This window comes from Micromys minutus, assembly GCF_963924665.1.
Source record: "Micromys minutus genome assembly, chromosome: 11".
Classification (NCBI taxonomy): Eukaryota; Metazoa; Chordata; class Mammalia; order Rodentia; family Muridae; genus Micromys; species Micromys minutus.
The window spans coordinates 23980070-23998346 of NC_137980.1; the positions used below are offsets into that span (position 1 = coordinate 23980070).

Here is an 18277-nt window from a genome sequence, read left to right on the forward strand (position 1 = left end):
GCTAAATATTCAAAAGAGAAATAAATAGAAAGGGGATATTTTGCAATGTTTGTACTGTTTCAGAAGAACAAGAAGATAATCATTATAGGTTAGTTGATGGTGTAATGGTTGCATACTTTATACTATATAGTTCCTCTCATGAGATTGTTTTGAAGCAGCTTGGAAGGCAGTTTTACTTTTTGACGATTGCACATGTATATTGAGTTTATTAGGTCCTTTTGATTTGTATTATTCCTGTCCTAACTAAGCACCCAGCTTGCAGTAAACTGTGCAACTTAAGTGACTTTTATCATGTGAAATTAGATATTTTCACAGAGAAGGCATTTTACTTCATTAGACCTTTCGATTGATAAAAAAGATCTAAGTGGATACTTTGAGTTTCGAGTCTAGAAAGTTGAGTAGCTGTTTCCACTGGCATCTGGCCTCAGGTTTTGACTCCACACTTAGAAGTCTCTAAGTATTTAGGTCTTACTTGAATTCCTGAGCCAAAGTGTTCATCCTCGATTATTTCGAGTTTAAGTTGAATTTCTGAATTTCTGTTGTCAGTTTCCCTTCCCTTCTCGGGTGCTGCCATGTTTGTGAATGGAGTTTTTCTGACCCATATTCCTCTGTTCCTTTCATGGAAGTGGTTTGATGACATGATTAGCATAAAAATAAAGATTCAAAAGTATATTTTCAAGAAAAAAATACTTGTTTGTCTCAATTAATGAAACATCTGACTCTTTTAGAGACATGATTATCTGTAATCTGTTCCTGTTATATTTTTTTAAGATTTAAAAATAAAAACATTTATTAAAATAAATTTTAACTTAAATTTCCATTTTAATTAGCAGTGAAAAGTAGATGGAATTTGAGTATGGATGTTTCTTCTTATTCCTAATTTTATCACTTTGATTTCCTGTCTTTTATATTTCTATCTAAATTTTTCCTTTTGTAGGAAAGTGCTTCCTTGGCAGATAGATTGATACAGGTATAGTTTTTTTTTTTTTATTTTTATTTTTAGTGTTTTTGCTAACCTCTAAGAAATCCTAAACTTAGAAATCCATACTTTATGCATGCATTTTTACATGCATTTTTCTAGAAATAATTCTTTGGGCTGGCATATGGCTGTATATTTAATGTTTTGATAAACATATCATTAATTGGGTGCCTATCTCTGCACGTTTTAAAGCTAACCTTATTTTTAAAGTATTTATTTTAAGTGGCAAACAGTGGGTTCTATGACATTAACCACTGTTCATTGACATTTTAGCTCTGCATGTACAACTCCATAATATTGCATGAATTGCATTTTTTATTGATTTAAGAGAATAATTATTCTTAAGACTATCAGATGAAATTTTCATTTAGTTTCCTCAAATTTGCTAGAGCAAAATAACAAACTTCTAGCTAATAATTACCTAGGCTATTCTGTTCTTTGAGGTATTTTTTTTAATTATGTCAAAAAATAACTAAACCTCACACAGCAGTCTGTCTTGAATCTATTCTAAATTGCTTTATACACACAAAACAATTATGTCCTAAGGGACAAGTGACCAGAGCCCAGGAGGCTGAGGAAAACTACCTCATAAAACGGGAGCTGGCTACCATCAAACAACAGACTGATGCAGCCAGGGCTAAGCTGGAGCAGGCTGAAAGCACCATCAGGGAGCTCCGGCACCATCGCCACTGGGTAAGGAGTCTGCTGGAGCTTGTCTTGCCTTCCCATTAGGTCACTGTGAAAGCACAGCTCTAGGTGAACTGTTAAGGCATTCCCTGTATGTTCTGTGATTCAGAGTGGTCCTGTGCCCTTTTCAGTCTTTTGTTAGAAATAGAAATGTTTTCTTTTATGTTATATTCTAAATCCTAGAAAATGAGCAGTGTGCAGTACTTTGTGTATTTTCTGAGATTTCTCTTATAGGACGTAACCTTGACATCTAGTTTTTTTTGATCATTGTAAAGGTGAAGTTAGTACTCAGAATTTAGAATGTGTGCATTTAGAACTTCCATAATGTTGACAGCTTATAGTTTGTGAAATAGTCTAGCTTAGGCTTCCTGTATTAGAACATTGAGTTATGGATTAAAATATATGTTTACATTTACTTGAAGAGAGAGACAAGCTGTCAAACAGGGGGAGTAATTTTTAAAAATATGAATTTTATCAACCTAAAGGTGTGAGCAGCCACTCATATAGCCTTGAGTATTGTCTCAGTCAGGGTTTCTGTCGCTGGGATGAAACCATGACCAAAGCAGTGGGGAGGAGAAGGGTTTATTTGGTTCATGCTTTCCTGGCACTTTCCATCATGGAAGGAAGTCAGGACAGGAACTCAGACACGTCAGGAACCTTGAGGCAGGAGCTGATGTAGATAGACACCATGGCGGAGTGTTGCCTTTTTGGCTTGCTATCATGACTTCCTCAGCCTGCTTTCTTACAGAACCCAGGACCTCAGCCAGGGATGACCCCACCCACTGGGCTAGGCCCTTCCCCATCAATCTCTAATTAAGAAAATGCCCTACACGCTAGCATACAGCCTGATCTTACTGAGGCGTTTTCTCAATTGGTGTTCCCTCCTCTCAGATGACTCTAGCTGTGTTAAGTTGACATAAAAACTTGCTGACAAGGTGTCTTAAAATTTAGACATAATTTCCCATTGTCACATTCAGAGTCAGGTGAGCTTAAGGGATGGTGAGGATTAGAAGGAAAAGCAGCTGTTACATAAGGAAGTTGTTGCTTCTGTTCTCAATAGGAACTGGAGGAAGAGAAAGCCTACAATTCTAAAGAAACCAGAACAGTAGACACAAAGACTGCAAAGTGGACATTACTTTTATTCAGTAAAATTAAGAAACATCATTATCTGCATTCAGAAGTTAAAAGATTAAAAGGAAAAGGGGCAGTGGAAGCCATAAACATTTTTTTTCTATTAGTGAATGTGGTTAAGAAAAATTGGTATATTAAAGTAATATTAAAAGGATCACAACTGCAATAGTTTGTTCTGCCACATGTGAGATTTAGGCAATAACAAGGCTTGTAACAGAAAAACAGAATTCTTAACAATGGAATGGAAATGAGGTGCTGCTGGAGTGCTGTTGTCTAGAAGGAAAGTGCTCTCGTGCTTGCATGAGCACCAGCTGCAGATCTTGTGCATTAAAGCCGTGAAGCAGAAACGACAGTTAATGCTGAAACCTGCAAGATCGAACCAGTGGACAGAGTGCTGGTTTACAGCTCGTCACCTGGGCCGACAGAAACGGATGGAGTGTGCTTAGGCGTCTGACTGAAGTAATAGACCCTCCATGCTCATCGCTGAAGTTTACCAAGGAGAAAGCAATGTTTACTTCAGAGTTTATTTCCCTTTCCACACACAGAGGACGGTTTTTGTTTTTTTTTTCCTCAGATTTCACATTTAATAGATACTTAAAAAACAAAAAATTAACAGGCTGGTTTCTGTCCCAACCTAAAACATAAGTCAGGCCATTACCACTAGTAGAAGAAAGGCTTAATCTGGAATCACACATCATGTATTTAAGCATGAGTAGAGTACAATTTTCTTCTGGCTGCTCAATGCTGCCTGGCAGAAAATTGGTCGAGTGCTCACTTCTGCTTAGAGAAATACTCTTTGCTCTTAATAACATCAGGCTTGATGGTGTCACTGCCAGGTTTCCAGCCAGCTGGACACACTTCCCCATGTTTGTCAGTGAACTGGAAGGCCTGGACTAGCCTCAGAATCTCATCCACAGAGCAGCCAACAGGAAGATCATTTATTATTATCTGGCGAAGAATACCTTTATCATCAATAATAAAGAGGCCCCTGAAAGAGATACCTTCATCAGCCTTTAAGACTCCATAATCCTGAGTAATGGTGGGTCTGGGATCTGATACCAAGGGAATGTTCATGGGTCCCAACTCTCCTGTTTCTTGGGTGTGTTAATCCATGCCAGATGATAGAAGTGAGAATCCACAGAAGCTCAGATCACTTGGCAGTTGGGTTTCTTAAGTTCTTCTGCTCTATCACTGAAAGCAATGATCTCCGTGGGACACACAAAAATAAAGTCAAGAGGGCAAAAAAAGAACACAACATATTTTCCTTTGTAGTCACTTAGGCTGATATCTTTGAATTGTCCATCTGGCATAACAGCTGTGGCTTTGAAGTTGGGAGCTGGGTGTCCAATTTTTGCATTTCCTGAAGACATCTTTCTATCAGCAGGGTCAAGCTACTGGTCTCACAAACAGAAACAACCTTGAGAACACAGGAAGACGAGGACGGTTTCTTTAATTACATTAAATTGTAGATCATAGAAATAAAGCTATGAGTGTTTGTCGAATAAGTGAGATCTAGCAGCATGGCTTTAAGTGAACTTCCAAGTTCAAGTTTTAAATCTAAGATACTCAAATGCCTTGCAAAGTTGTTGTAGAAATAGTAGAAATTGCATTTTTAGGAAATGATACAGCAGACTTTAATGTAGTCATACGTGTTTCTCATGGAAAACAGTGAGTGAGATTTAGATTTATGAATGTGGCCTTGTTTATGCTTCAGTAAGAATTCTTAGAAATCCATTTTATGGCTTATTGAAAGTTAATTTGCTATGTCAAGACAAAAATGTTACTTTGTAGCAATAGCTACAGTTTTGTAAGTAATTTGGTAAATTCTTTAGTGGACTTTTTTCTAGTCAAGACATACATTAAGATGAAAATAGTAAATATAAATGGTTAAGTATATTAAGAGACTATTATGTTTCTGTGAGAAGGTATTTGTACTGGCTGGTTTGGGTCAGCTTGAGACAAGCTGGAGTTATCACAAAGAAAGGAGCCTTAGTTGAGGAAATGCCTCCATGAGATCCAGCTGTAAGGCATTTTCTCAACCAGTGATCAAGAGGGGAGGGCCCAGCCCATTGGGTGTGGTGCCATCCCTGGGTTGGTAGACCTGGGTTCTTATAAGAAAGCAGACTGAGCAAGCCAGGAGAAGCAAGCCGGTAACATTCCTCCATGGCCTCTGCATCAGCTCCTGCTTCCTGACCTGCTTGAGTTCCAGTCCTGACTTTTTTTGGTGACGAACAGCAATGTGGAAGTGTAAGCTGAATAAGTTTCCTTCCCAACTTACTTCTTGGTCATGATGTTTGTGCAGGAATAGATACCCTGACTAAGACAAATTGGTACCAGCATAGTGGGGTACTCTTGTGACAACCTGACCATGTTTTGGGGAGGACTGTGGAAAGACTTTGGAACTTTGAGCTTGAAGAACCATTAGGATATTAAGAGCTCTGTGGGATGTTCTGTAGGAGCTTGGAAGATAATCTTGAGAACAGTGCAGAAGATGGAGGCCTGGTTTGTGAAATTTCAGAGGGAAGATTAAAGACTCTTGTTAGAGCTATTGCTGTTTTGATTGTAAAGATTCTGTGGTTTTGGTTAGCTGGAGCTGAAAAATCAGCTGTGATGAATAAGATACCAGAACTACTAAAGCAAAACCTTTGCATTACTGTGACTATTGATGCTGGTCAGCTGGAGCTAAGAAATTAGTGGAGATTAAGAAGAGACCAGCATCATTGAGGTGAAATCTTCTATGAAGTGTTTTTTGAGAGCACAAACAGCAATGTGGAAGTGTAAGCTGAATAAACCCTTTCCTCCCCAACTTGCTTCTTGGTCATAATGTTTTGTGCAGGAATACAAACTCTAAGACAGTATCTAAGGGCTTTGTTGCTTACACCTGTGCATATGGGCCATACTAGATTATATGTGAACTATTTTAAAAATAGAGCCAGTATTTTAGATGATATATCAAGATTAATTCTTAAATATTACAAACATTTAATCTCTAATCAGAACAAGAAGGCAAAATAGCTCACAAAATTGATATATCTAGCCCTACCCTCAAAATTAAGTTTTAAAGCATTCTTACCAATGTCATATGTAGCAAAATTATAAGAGATTTTAATTGAGAAAGAATCAGAATCTTATCTTTTGCATTTTTGACATAAGTAATAGATATGCCAGTGATGGGAAGTTAAGTACAGTTATTGCTAGTTTGCTTATAGTCTTCCTTTAAACAAGTTAATGAATATTTGACCTCTCCCAGTTAGAGCCTAAAATCCATACTCTCGCTTTTAAGTATAGCTAGACCATTTCAAGTCTCTTTTCCCCCCCTCACAATTTGTGAATTTAAAGTATGTGATTTGATGCATTTAAATGTAGAGGGGTTGTGTAATCACCACAATAAAAATGGCAGTTTTCATCACTCTCAGGATGTCCTGGGTTATAGTTCATTTTCTACCTCACCCAGCAGTCTGTGCCTGATTACTTTGAACTTCTCTAGAACTTTCTGTAAGCGGAATTGTAAGTCAGATTAAAAGTTTCTTTTAATTATCACACACATTTACTTCTACTTATGTTGTTACTTTTTATTGTGATAAAACATATTCAACATAAAATTTACCAATTAAGTCTGTTAAGGCAGTTTCCATTGTTTATAGACATACCAATGCTTATAAAAATTCTAATGATTTTATACACTGTAGTTTTCAAATAACAAACAAGTTAAATAGAGCGAAAAGGCTTACCAAGAAATGACACATTTAGTCAGCGTGGTCATAGTAAATATGTCTTGATGAGCCTGGAGAGGTGGCTAAGTAAGTGGTTTAAACAAGGACCCAGGTTTAATACCCAGCACACACACAGGAGCTTGCAAACCATCTATGATTCCAGTTCCAGCTTCCTCTTCTGGTTTCTTTGGGCACCTCACATGCACACATACATGTAGCAGACATGTAACTATAATAGAAACACTAATAAAATAGATGTGCTTATAGAAGCACACAGAGTTCTGTGCTGGAACAGCAGGATGATCAGTGTAGGATCAGAGGGAAACAAGTGGAAACTCCAGGGCTGGGCTTGGAGGTATCTTAATGCAGGGTGTGCTTGTCTTTAGAATGTAGAGGAGATGCAGTGTGAAGTGAGGCAGAGTAAGTCAGTGAGAAGTCTAGGTGTAGGACCTCGTTCCTATGGCAGCCAGGAAGCAGAGCTGGAGTCCTCTGTCTCTCTTAAGGATGTGTCTCTAGTGTACCTCCTTCACTACACCTGTCTCTTAAAGGTTTCACATTTTCCATGTCCTTGTCCCTGAGGGACATTCAGGATCTAAACAACAGCAGTTGGCCCTGTAGGTGAATGAGATAATTCAGTAGCAGAGATTTAGAAGGAACAGTAGGCTGCTATATGGCTTCTGGAAATTTGAATAACTAGACAACTGATAAACTCTTCCCTGTTGTGGCTCTGTGTAGGTTTGTGCATATGCATGCAGTGCCCACAAAGGCCAGAAGAGGGCCTCTGGATCTGGCGTTACAGGCACTCGTGAACCTCCTGATATGGGAATTGAACTCAGCTGTCTCTATAGCCCTAACACACTTTTAGTCTTTAAGTACCTCATCTCAGTAACTGGTAAAAGCCAGTTGGTGACCTCATTATTGAGTAGAAAATCCAAAGAGTTCTGTTGCCACCTTGAACTCACGATCATTTATAAAACAGTATCCAACAACAGCCAAGTACACCTCCTAAGTATGAGTGGAATGTTTATAAATACATATATTCTGGTCACAGACTTTAAAATATTTAATACTTTATATATACATATATATATATATGTATAATGTGCTTAAATTTCTTCAAAATTTGAAAGAATTAAAGTATTTTCTTTGACCTTATTAGCATTCAGTTAGAGATTAGTAATAGAGGGGTTGCAGAGATGCCACAGTGGTTAGAGCATTCGCCTTTCAAGCATTTGGATACCTGGATAAATGCTGAGTGGGTGTGGCAGTTTGATTGTAATTATAGGACTTGGAAGAGGGACGTGGGGTCCTTGGAGCCAGCTGGATGAGTGGACCAGCTTGTGTTGGCACAGTAAATAGTAAAGGTTTGCTTCAGCTGAGAGACCCTTCTGCAGTAAATAAAGTGGAAAGCAGCCAAGGAGGCTCCTGTTGTCAGCCTTAGGCCCTGTACACATACAAACTTATAACTCCCCACCCCCAACGAAAAAGTTAGTAATAGACTGCCTAAATTAATTAATTTGGGAAGTTAATACATTTTTACATTTGAGTGTACTCATAATTAACTGAAGACACACATATGAATACTTGTGAGCTCCATCTACTACAATGCTTACTAGAGAAATTCGAAACAATGTTTGTGTTATGTGAAGCACTAAGTCTTAAAACAATTTGTTTTGCCCTTAAAAATAAAGATTTAGGAGAATAAATTGAACTTAAAGCAAGCAAGAAAAAAAAAATAAAAGAAAAAATGAGTGGAAAAAAATAAAAAAGGAAAGGGAACATGACTGCTCCTAGGTGTGGTAGAGAAGGAAGTTTATTATAGATTAAATGGAGAGTGTAGGCAGAGACATGGTCATCTAGGAGAATCCAGAGGAGACATGACCAGACCGAGCTGGGCGATGGAGGAGTTGAGGGGAAGACGGGAGTCTGGTGTAGTAGACAGGAGGCCCAACGATACAAAGAGCCAGTAACCAAGATGGTTGGATTCTGTAAGAACAGCCCAGCACCCTGGAACTGGAGAATTCAGGCAGGGAGCAGGGTATGCCATCTAAGAGGTCCCCATAACAGTAACAGCTGAAGCATTCTGGGAGAACCTGGAGACCAGGTCCACTTAGATATGTGAAATAGGCACCTTACCCACTTTTCTGGGGTTTGCAACCTAACAGAATCAATTAGAAAGCTACAGAAACCAAAGTCCAGAGCATTGGTGTAACCACAAGCTGAGTCTTTGAAATGAGCAGTGAAGTTACTAGGCCTCTGTCTATATTGACTGATGAAGGGGGAGAGGCAGTGACTGCTATCAGAAGTAACTGTGGCCTTTGCAGATAGGACTCAGTTGTTTTATTTCATATTCTGAATTTTTCTGATTCTTTCCCATTGTATCATTGTAATTTCTATAAACTAGATACAATTGGACATTTAGATGAGAGAGAACATTGTAGAATTCATTTTGTTTTTAATCAGAAACTGAGTTGAGTCCTAGACTAGTGATGAATTTGGTTTCTAGGCTTAGATTGGTTACTGTAGCCTCCCTTGTAAAGATGTGACTTGTTCTTTACAACTGTTAAGGAATACTTTTGTACCAAACAACTGCAGCTGTTTCTTGGTATCTATAGGATGATTGGTTCTAGGAACCCCCTTGTACACTTAAATCTGTGCCTGCTCAAATTCCTACATAGCATGGCATCATATTAGCATAAGCCCTCTATACATTCTTCTGTATACTTTAAATATTCTAAGTTACTTATGCCTAATTCAGTGTAATAAACAAATAGTTATTATACCATATTACTTAGAAAAAGTATCAAGAAAAAAATTGATGTGGGTTTGTTTATAAAACTTTCCATCCTTGGGGTATGTCTATAAATATGGAACTTACCAATGTGGTGGGGGGGTCTGTCTATATAATCCATATATCTCTTATTTAAAGGATATGTAAAATTTTTACACCAATTTTTCAAATCTTCTAAATCATTGAAAGTTGTGAAGTTTTCTAAATAATTTGAGAAAAGTGTTTAATAGCACATAGAAATTTTGTGTACCTGACTTATCCAGTGGATCAATTTTCCTGATAAAACTGGAAAATAGTTGATATGTTTTTCTAAAAATTACACATTTAATTTTGTAATCCTGTTTTTTCCCCCCAAGGTGGGGTACTATGTATCGAGTCCAGAGTTTCATGCATGTTAAGCACATTTACTGATCCCGAACCAAACTCCAGTCTCTTACGAATTCTTAAGATTGGTCTGTATGTATAAATCTGGGCAGAACTTTTAAAAGTACTTTTGAAGGAGGGCTGGAAATATGGCCCAGCAGTTATAAACACTTACTATTCTTTCAGAGGACCCAGTTCAATTCCCAGTACCCACATCTAGCAGCTCATAACTGCCTGTAACTTCACTTTTAGAATATCTGATGTCCTTCTCCAGTCTGTGAGGGGATGCACACATGTGTCATAGATTCTTAGAAACACGTGTATGCATGTAAATTTAAAAATAATAATCTTTTAAAAATTGGATTATTTTGGCTTTGATCTAAAGGTTAAATATGTCATATTTACATGTAATGTTTTTTTTAGTTAATTTTTAATACCAAGATGTCACCAAAGTGAGAATCTTTTTCTTAGCATTTTTGTCATTAACAGCAATTAAAAATAGAGATAAATTTTCATTTAGAAGGATTTATGCAATTTTTCAGATATTTAAAGGAAATAATACTTCAATGATAGGTATTTTTTGGAAGTCCTGGCATTTGATCTCAGGGCTTCATGCATGCTGGACAGGTGCTGTCACCTAGTTGTATTCTTTTTACGTTTTGTCTTGATATCATCTCACTAAGTTGTACATAGTGACTCTGTAGCTCAAACTAGCTTTGAATGTTTGGTTTTCCTCTTAATTCCCAATTACTTTAGTCTATAGGCATGTGCCACTATGCCTAGTTAAAAAGCAGTAGCAACAGCCAAAATCCCCAGCCATTTCGGGCATGTGGGGCCGGGATGATTGTGACCATTGTTGGGTGCCATGTGCTGGATTAGGTCAGAGTGTTATAGAACCCTGATCTGGAGTACTTCTGACTTTTGTAATTTTTTCCTGTTTATTCCATTTGCTTATGAATGTGACAGTCAACGTGTACTGTCTTACTGCTTTGTCTTGTACTTACTTGTATTATTAAATATTTTGTCTTAAGAATGAGTTAAGAAGCATTGTATCATTTTAAAATCTACCTCTGAATTGCTATGGGGACATTTGATAAAAATAGGTTATTTTTGCAGCATATAACTTCTATATCTTAGGTCTAACACAAATTAGCTAATACAGGATTAGCTTGTAGGTAAGCATAAAGTTAATTCATCCAACAAGTACTATGTGTTTACTTACTGTAAGGGGCACTGTTAGTTTTTCTGTCCCTGGCACTACTGCTGTTGGATACTTTGTTTTCACACTTATTTGAGTTGTGATATGTGCTGCAAAAGAGAAGGTTCCAGAGCTGTGTGGCTTCCTTCATAAAGGATATGTAATGTATAAGGTATCTTTTGTTTGCTTGGTTTTCTTTGAGGCAGGGTCTCTCTGTGGATGTATAATATCTTGAAAACACACACACACACACAGCTTGGCATAGACTTTTGAAACCTGAAAACCCACCCTTAATGATTCACTTCCTCCAACAAAGCCACACCTCCTAATCCTTACAACCCTTTCAAGTAGTACCAATTCCCTAGTGACTGAGCATTTAAGTATATGAGCCATAGGGGCCATTCTTATTCAGACCACCACAGTACTGTGTAGTGTTTGAAAGAGTTATATAGATTGCCCCTTTAGTAGAATGTTCTCACTCCCTATACTGACTGAGCATCCCTATTCTGAATGTACAAAATGGCCTGAAACCCTTTGAGCACTATTATCAAGTTGTAAAAGTTTTGGATTTTGGAGTGTGGATTTCAGTTTTAAGAGGTTATCTACTGTTTAAATATGCAAAAATTCTCAAATCTCAAATCTAAAGAACTTCTCTATATTTCAGGTAAAGGGTTAGCCACTGTGTAAGAAATATCCCCAAATGCACACACTCAGTTCTCAATGCACACACTTGGTTTTCACTGTGCCATTGTCTTTTTTCTTATTTTCACCTCTGAGAACTTTTTTTAAAAAAAATTCAAGACAGAAGCAGAGAACTTCATCATTTATATTTGCAGCTTTTTGCAGTACCAGAAGACCACTTGGATTGCAAAGCAGAGCCATTTCCTAAGAAACCATTCTGTCAGTGTCTGGGATAGGGTTTGCTGGACCTGATGCCAATGCAGGGAAGCCATTCCCTGTTGATAAGAACTTACTTTCAGGCATTTTTTAGTGTTTAAGTATATGGTTGAAGTTACTGTTTCTGCCAGATTGAGGATTCTGCTTTCTTCTAAAAATTTTTATTTTGTTATTCTTCTCTCATGCTGCATACCCCATCTGTAGCCTCTGTTTCTTCCAGCCCATTCTCCCCTCTCTTCCAGATCTACTGCTCCCCTGTTTCCCTTCAGAAAAGAACATGCCTCCCAGTGATATCAACCAAACTTCGCATAACAAGGTGCAGGAATATTACGCATAACCCTTATATCAAGTCTGGACAAGGCATCCCTGTAGAAGGAAAAAGGCCCACAAGCAGGCAGAAGAGCCATGGAAACCCCCACTTCCCTTGTTAGGAGTCCAACAAAATTCCCAACCTGGAGAACCATAGAATGTATGCAGAAGGCCTGGTGCAGACTCATACAGACTCTCTGTGAGCTCTGCTTAGTTGATTCTGTCAGCCAAGTACTCCTAGTGTTCTTGACTTCTCTGGTTCCTACAATCCTTCCTCGCCCTCTTCTATGGAGGAGGATTCTATTTTGATATGAGCCATCTGAGTTTTATATTTTCTTAGGGCTTTCCTCATATAGGATATTGGCAAGCAGACTTGAACAGATCTTGCCAAGTTACACTTTAAGAGCTAACAGTATTGATAATGTTCATAGATTCAACTATGATTTCATTAATATATATGGTACCTTGGTTGAGGTCATTCCAACAGTATATTTTGTTCAATAAGATGTTTATTAAGGAAGGCTGCAGATGAACTTTCTATATAAACATTATTTCAATAGAACCAGAATGACTACAGGTGACGTATTGGTTAAAGTGCCTTAGATTGAATTGGGCCTAGTGACACAGGCAGGAAGAACAAATTCAGTTCTTATCTGACCAGCTTAGTGGGGTTAAGGTGCCCTGTGATGTAGCTTAGTGAGGGAGTGCTTGCCTAGGCACAGAGCCTTGAGTTCAGTTCCCAGGGCTAGGAGGAGGTCATACCTCCATTGTACATCTATTGGGTAAACACCATTGTATAAAATTGAAATGCTTTTATGAAAGCATTTGATCATTTTTAATAGTTTTAATTTGATATCTACTTTATTCCTAATGTAGAGTAGAAAAAAGCATTCTTCACCCAGTTCAGTTAGGAAATTTTTCTTTATAGCTCTTTTAAAGTTTAGAGTTGCCAGTTTTTTAGTTACCTAAGTCTAAAGTGATAACTATATGATTTTAAGTGTGTGTATCATATATGTGTATATCATGTGTACACACACACACAAACATAATGAAGAATTAAATATCTTTTTCCCTCTGTCCCACCCACTTTCTTCTCCTCCTCCTTCTTCTTCCTCCTCCTCCTCTTTTTTTTTTTTTTTTTTTGAGATTGGAGCTCACTATATATCCAAGTTTGGTGTGAAACTCATGATTCTCCTGCCTCAGCTTCTAAAATGAGGAAATGAGTGCTGGGATCATCTATGTGCACCAGCACCTCAGCTTAATTAATAATGTATTTATTGCTTTTGCACTACAGCTTTTATATGTACTGGGTTTTAAGAAAACCTAAGTGGCCACGTGTGTAAAGGTGCCATGCCTCTGTAGTTTATTTCTTTTTCTGTGTAGCATCTGCTCTTTTTCTTTGCTTACTCTAATCTGTGCAGATATTTTAAAGAAATTGGCATCATTAAAGCAAATACAACTTTCCTCCTTAGGATTTAAGATATATCACCTTATCTATATTGTTGTCATTTTTACTTTCAATTCATTAAATAGAATTTTTAACACTTTGTATATTTCTGTAATCTACAACATGAGCTAAATAAGCACTCTAAGAAATTGTATTATCCATACTGAAAAGAGTAAAAGGGAAATTAATGTTTTCTCTTTACCTCAGTGTTTTTAAAATATTATAATATCCAATCAACATAAAAATCATTGTGGTATTTTATGTGTGTATTTAATTTTATACTTTTGGTGGTGCTAGGGGTTGGACTCAAGGGATGTGCACTATAAACCAGTTTGTGTCTTTTTTTAATAACCACCCTCAGCAAGGATTTTGCATGTTTTAAGGACTAAGTGATTGCATAAGGCTAATGTCTACTATGTTGTACGGATCATGTCTGTAGAGTCAGAATAAATTCTTAGTGTCTTGATAGGTGGACAGCCAAAAGAAAGGCACTTTGTATAAATGTTGAAGAATGTAATAGCTTATTACCAAAACAAAAAATATTTGATTTCCTTCCTTCCTTCCTTCCTTCCTTCCTCTCCTCCTCCTTTCTCTCTCTCAAAGCTTATTTGTTCAGAAAATGAAATAATTTGAAATACTGGATATAATTTTATTTTTTAGTTGCTCACAATACCTAAGTTAAATAATCATTATTTTTCTTCTTTGTATATATTTACACATTTGTGTTTCCATGAAATTTCAGTATATATTCATAATCTTTAGCATAAATGCAGTTCCACCTACAATGAAGACTTTGTGCTGCAACTGGAGAAGGAATTGGTCCAGGCCAGACTGAGTGAAGCCGAGTCTCAGTGTGCACTGAAAGAGATGCAGGACAAAGTGTTGGATATAGAAAAGGTAAGAGACTACATAAGTAGTACCTGCTCTAAATCTAAGGGAGATGTGCTAGATACTTGCTAAGTACTTATGAGGAACTATGAATATTAGTTATTGAATTAGCAAATAAAGGAAATGTTGCTAGTTGGTATATATAGTATTTGCCTAGAATGCACATAAAGCCAGGTATGGTGGCACACACCTATAATCCCACCCAGTACTTGGGATGCGAAGGGAAGTTCAAGGTCAGTCTTGGCTACCTGGTTAATTGTAGGTCAGCTGGTGTGCATGAGACCCTAAAAAGAGAGTGGATAGGCATAAAATAAACGTAACCTTAGGCTGCCAATTCAGAAAATCGTTCACTGGGTCAGTGAGTTGAGGATTATTCTTTATCTCCTCCTCAGTCTGACTCAGAGTGTCTGGTCTTTACATTGAGGACTTTGGTCCATTTGGGGTTGAGTTTTGTACAGTGATAAATATGGGTTTATTTGCATTCTTTAAGCAGCAATCCAGTTTGATCAACTATTTGTTGAAGATGCTGTCTTTTCTCCAGTGTGTAGTTTTGGATTCTTTGTTAAAAATCAGGCATTCATAGGTGTGTGGACTTCTATCTGGATCTTCAGTTGATTCGGTTGATTTAACTGATTGAGTCAATCAGTGTGTCTGCATTCATGTCAGTGCCATGCTGTTTTTATTATTGTAGCTGTGGAGTCAACTTAATCTCTGCAGTTCTTCTGTTGTTCAGTCTTGCTTTAGCTATTTCAGGAGATTTGTGTTTCCATACAAAGCTAAAGATTGATTTTTCAATTTCTGTGAAGAATTGTGTTGAAATTTTAATGGGGATCGCCTTGAATCTGTATTGCTCTTGGTAGGATGGCCACTTGTACTATATTAATTCTGCCAGTCTGTGAGCGCGGGAGCACATTTCATCTTCTGATGTCTCAGCTGAGTGTGCCAGTTCTTTGTTACTGTGACACTGCAGAGTGTGCACGGCGGCAGGACTGAGGGCTAATGTTCACAGCTTACTCTCCAGCCTCCACACATGTATGCATGCTATAGGCATACACAACTAATTTTTAAGAAAATCTCAATTTTTCTCTGACTTTAGAAGAACAACTCATTTCCTGATGAGAATAACATTGCAAGGCTTCAGGAGGAACTCATTGCAGTGAAGCTGAGGGAAGCTGAAGCCATCATGGGTTTGAAAGAACTTCGACAGCAAGTCAGAGACTTAGAAGAGCACTGGCAGGTATGTCAGGCCTGATGCGCTTTTCTAAAGGAACTAAAATGGATACACTTAGTTTGTATAAATTTGAAATAGCTGGTGATGAAGAATCTCGCTTTGTGTCACAATTGAGACATCCCCCAATCCTCCCAGACACACCCTTTACCTTCCCTCCCACCTTCAGGTCCTCTTTTTTCTAAACTCATTAGTCCAGTTTGTGCTGCCCGTATACTTACGGGCATGGGGTCATCCATCTGAGCATGATTGATCTACCAGGGGCCACATTCTTGAAGCAAACAGACTCTGCTTTATCCAGGAGCAACTGCGAGGAGCTCACAATCCATGCTGGAATGCTCACTGGCTTGATCATACAGGTCGTGTGCAACAGCTACAGCTGCTGAGAGCTCATGAGTGCAGTGGTCCTGTCAGGCCCTGGTCTTCCCAACCATTGGCTCTTAGGGTTTTCCATCCCTCTTCACGCTGGGATGAAGTGTGACACAGATGCTTCTTTTATGATGAACTTGTTCTCTGCACTTTGATCAGTTGCCAGTGTTAGCTACAACTACTGCACAGGGAACTTTGGTGAATTGCGCTAACGTATGGTACAGAAATGGAACATATATTTTTGGTTGTAAACCTAATCTTTAACTGCTAAGCCATCTCTCCAGCCCTAGAAATGGAACTCAAAGGGCAGTTTAATAGTCTGTTCATTTATTAAACAAAAATTTTCTTTTTTAAAAAAGATTTGTTTATTTTATGTATTTGAGTGCACTGTAGCTGTCTTCAGACACACCAGAAGAGGGCATCAGATCTCATTACAGATGGTTGTGAGTCACCCTGTGGTTGCTGGGAATTGAACTCTGGACCTCTGGAAGAGCAGTTAGTGCTCTAAACCGCTGAGCCATCTCTCCAGCCCCAAGATTTTCTTTACTATTAGATTAGGTACATTGTTGGGAAATGTGAACCACCTGAAGGGGACACCAATGTATATATGTAAATTTTTAACTTCTTTTGAAAATGCTTATAACAAAATAAATGACACTTTAGGTATATTCCCACAAATGTATCTATTTTTGAGAGAAATTAGATAAAGTGTACACCTATAGTCCCAGCACTTGGGAGGCAGAGGCAATCAGATTGATGAGTTTGAGGCCAGCCTGGTCTACAGAGTGCCTTCCAGGACAGCTAAGGCTACACAGGAAAAACCTATCTTCAACTCCCCCCACCCCCAAAAAATTTCTACACAGTTCAGAATGGTGGTCTTGGTTTGAATGGGGTAGGAGGAGTGGGGAACTTGGGGAAGGTTGAGTGGGTGGGAGGAGAGGAAGAGAAAGTTCTAGTAAAGATTGAAATTGGTCTTTGAGGGGTCCTGTGAGATGGCTCAGTGTGAGGAGACACTTGCTGCAAGGCCTCAACTACGGCTGAGAACCTGAGTTGGTTCCCCTGGATTCATGTGGTGAATTTCAGGTTGTCCTCTGACCTCCATATAATATATGTGCTATGGAGAGTCCCCCACCCTCAAACCAGTGATTAAATCTAATATGATTTAGAACATGGTCTTTAAAAAGATGACTTTTGAAAAATACCCAGGGCAACAGTTTAAATTAATCTGGGCATGGTGATGTATATCTGGAATCCCAGCCCTTGGGAGGCTGAGACAGGAAGAGCATACGTCCAGAGCCAACCAGGAGTACAAATTACAAAGCAGAAGCGTCTCTTAAACTGATAAACAAATGATCGTGGACAGTGCTTACATCCATGCTCTGTTAAGTTAACTCATCTCTGCAGGGTCCTTGTTGCAATCTAATGTTCTATGCTTTAGCGTCACTTAGCTCGGACTTCTGGAAGATGGAAAGACCCACCCAAGAAAAATGCTGTGAATGAGTTACAGGACGAGCTAATGAGCATTCGCCTTAGAGAAGCGGAAACACAGGCAGAAATAAGAGAGATGAAGCAAAGGATGATGGAAATGGAGACACAGGTATGACGGGCAGGCCCGGGTGGGTTGAAAGTAACACCAGATTAGAGCTTTACATAGTTGTTTCTTCAAAAGTATCTTATATAGCAAAAAATAACAGTGACAAAATACTACAAAGTTATGAAGAGTGAAAATGTAGGTTTTAATGGGAAGTTTGAACATTATGCCATTATGTTTAAGCGAGTGGTAAATGAATCAGATTCACTGAGCTGTAATCCTTAGGACTGACATAAAAGATGAGGTCTAGATGGTAGTTTCTGGTTCTCGCACAGATGGCTGAAACTTACCTATGCTGTCTGCCCTTGTTCTCTTAAGACAGCATCTGTTATTAAAGCTGGACTCCAGCAACTTACCTTTGTTTTTGTTTGTTTCAGTTAAGCTAGCTGGCTAGCATGGTCCCAGTGATCTGTCTGTCTGTCCGACACTACAACACTAGTGTTAAAATGTGAGCCTACCTTTGATATGAGTGCTGGGATCTGAACTCAGGTCTCCACACCTGTACAGCAAGCTCTCACTGAGTTGTTGCCCCAGCACTGTTTGGTTTGTTTATTTGGGATGTATTTCACATAAGGCTGTCCTGTGAGATCCACAGGGCAGATTGCAGGGTCTCTGCTGATACTGAGATCTTCAGATGCTCAAGTCCCTTAAATAAAGTCGTTTATTATCTGTATATAATTTATATA

General features: G+C 38.3%; 1 protein-coding gene and 1 pseudogene across 3 annotated transcripts in view; one reads left to right on the plus strand and one right to left on the minus strand.

Annotated features, from left to right (window-relative positions):
• EVI5 (ecotropic viral integration site 5) overlaps window positions 1–18277 on the plus strand; it is a 136782-nt gene that overhangs the window by 64907 nt on the left and 53598 nt on the right. The window contains exons 12-16 of one of the 2 annotated variants that reach the window (XM_080925648.1): window positions 938–970; window positions 1526–1672; window positions 14278–14412; window positions 15500–15640; window positions 17439–17597. In XM_080925648.1, the coding sequence (XP_080781774.1) occupies window positions 938–970; window positions 1526–1672; window positions 14278–14412; window positions 15500–15640; window positions 17439–17597 (615 nt within the window). The remainder of the gene's footprint in view (window positions 1–937; window positions 971–1525; window positions 1673–14277; window positions 14413–15499; window positions 15641–17438; window positions 17598–18277) is intronic. The other variant, XM_080925649.1, reaches the window with a different exon arrangement.
• On the minus strand, window positions 3569–4167 carry LOC308427521 (peroxiredoxin-1-like; annotated as a pseudogene). The gene has a single exon. The product of its transcript is annotated as a peroxiredoxin-1-like (transcript).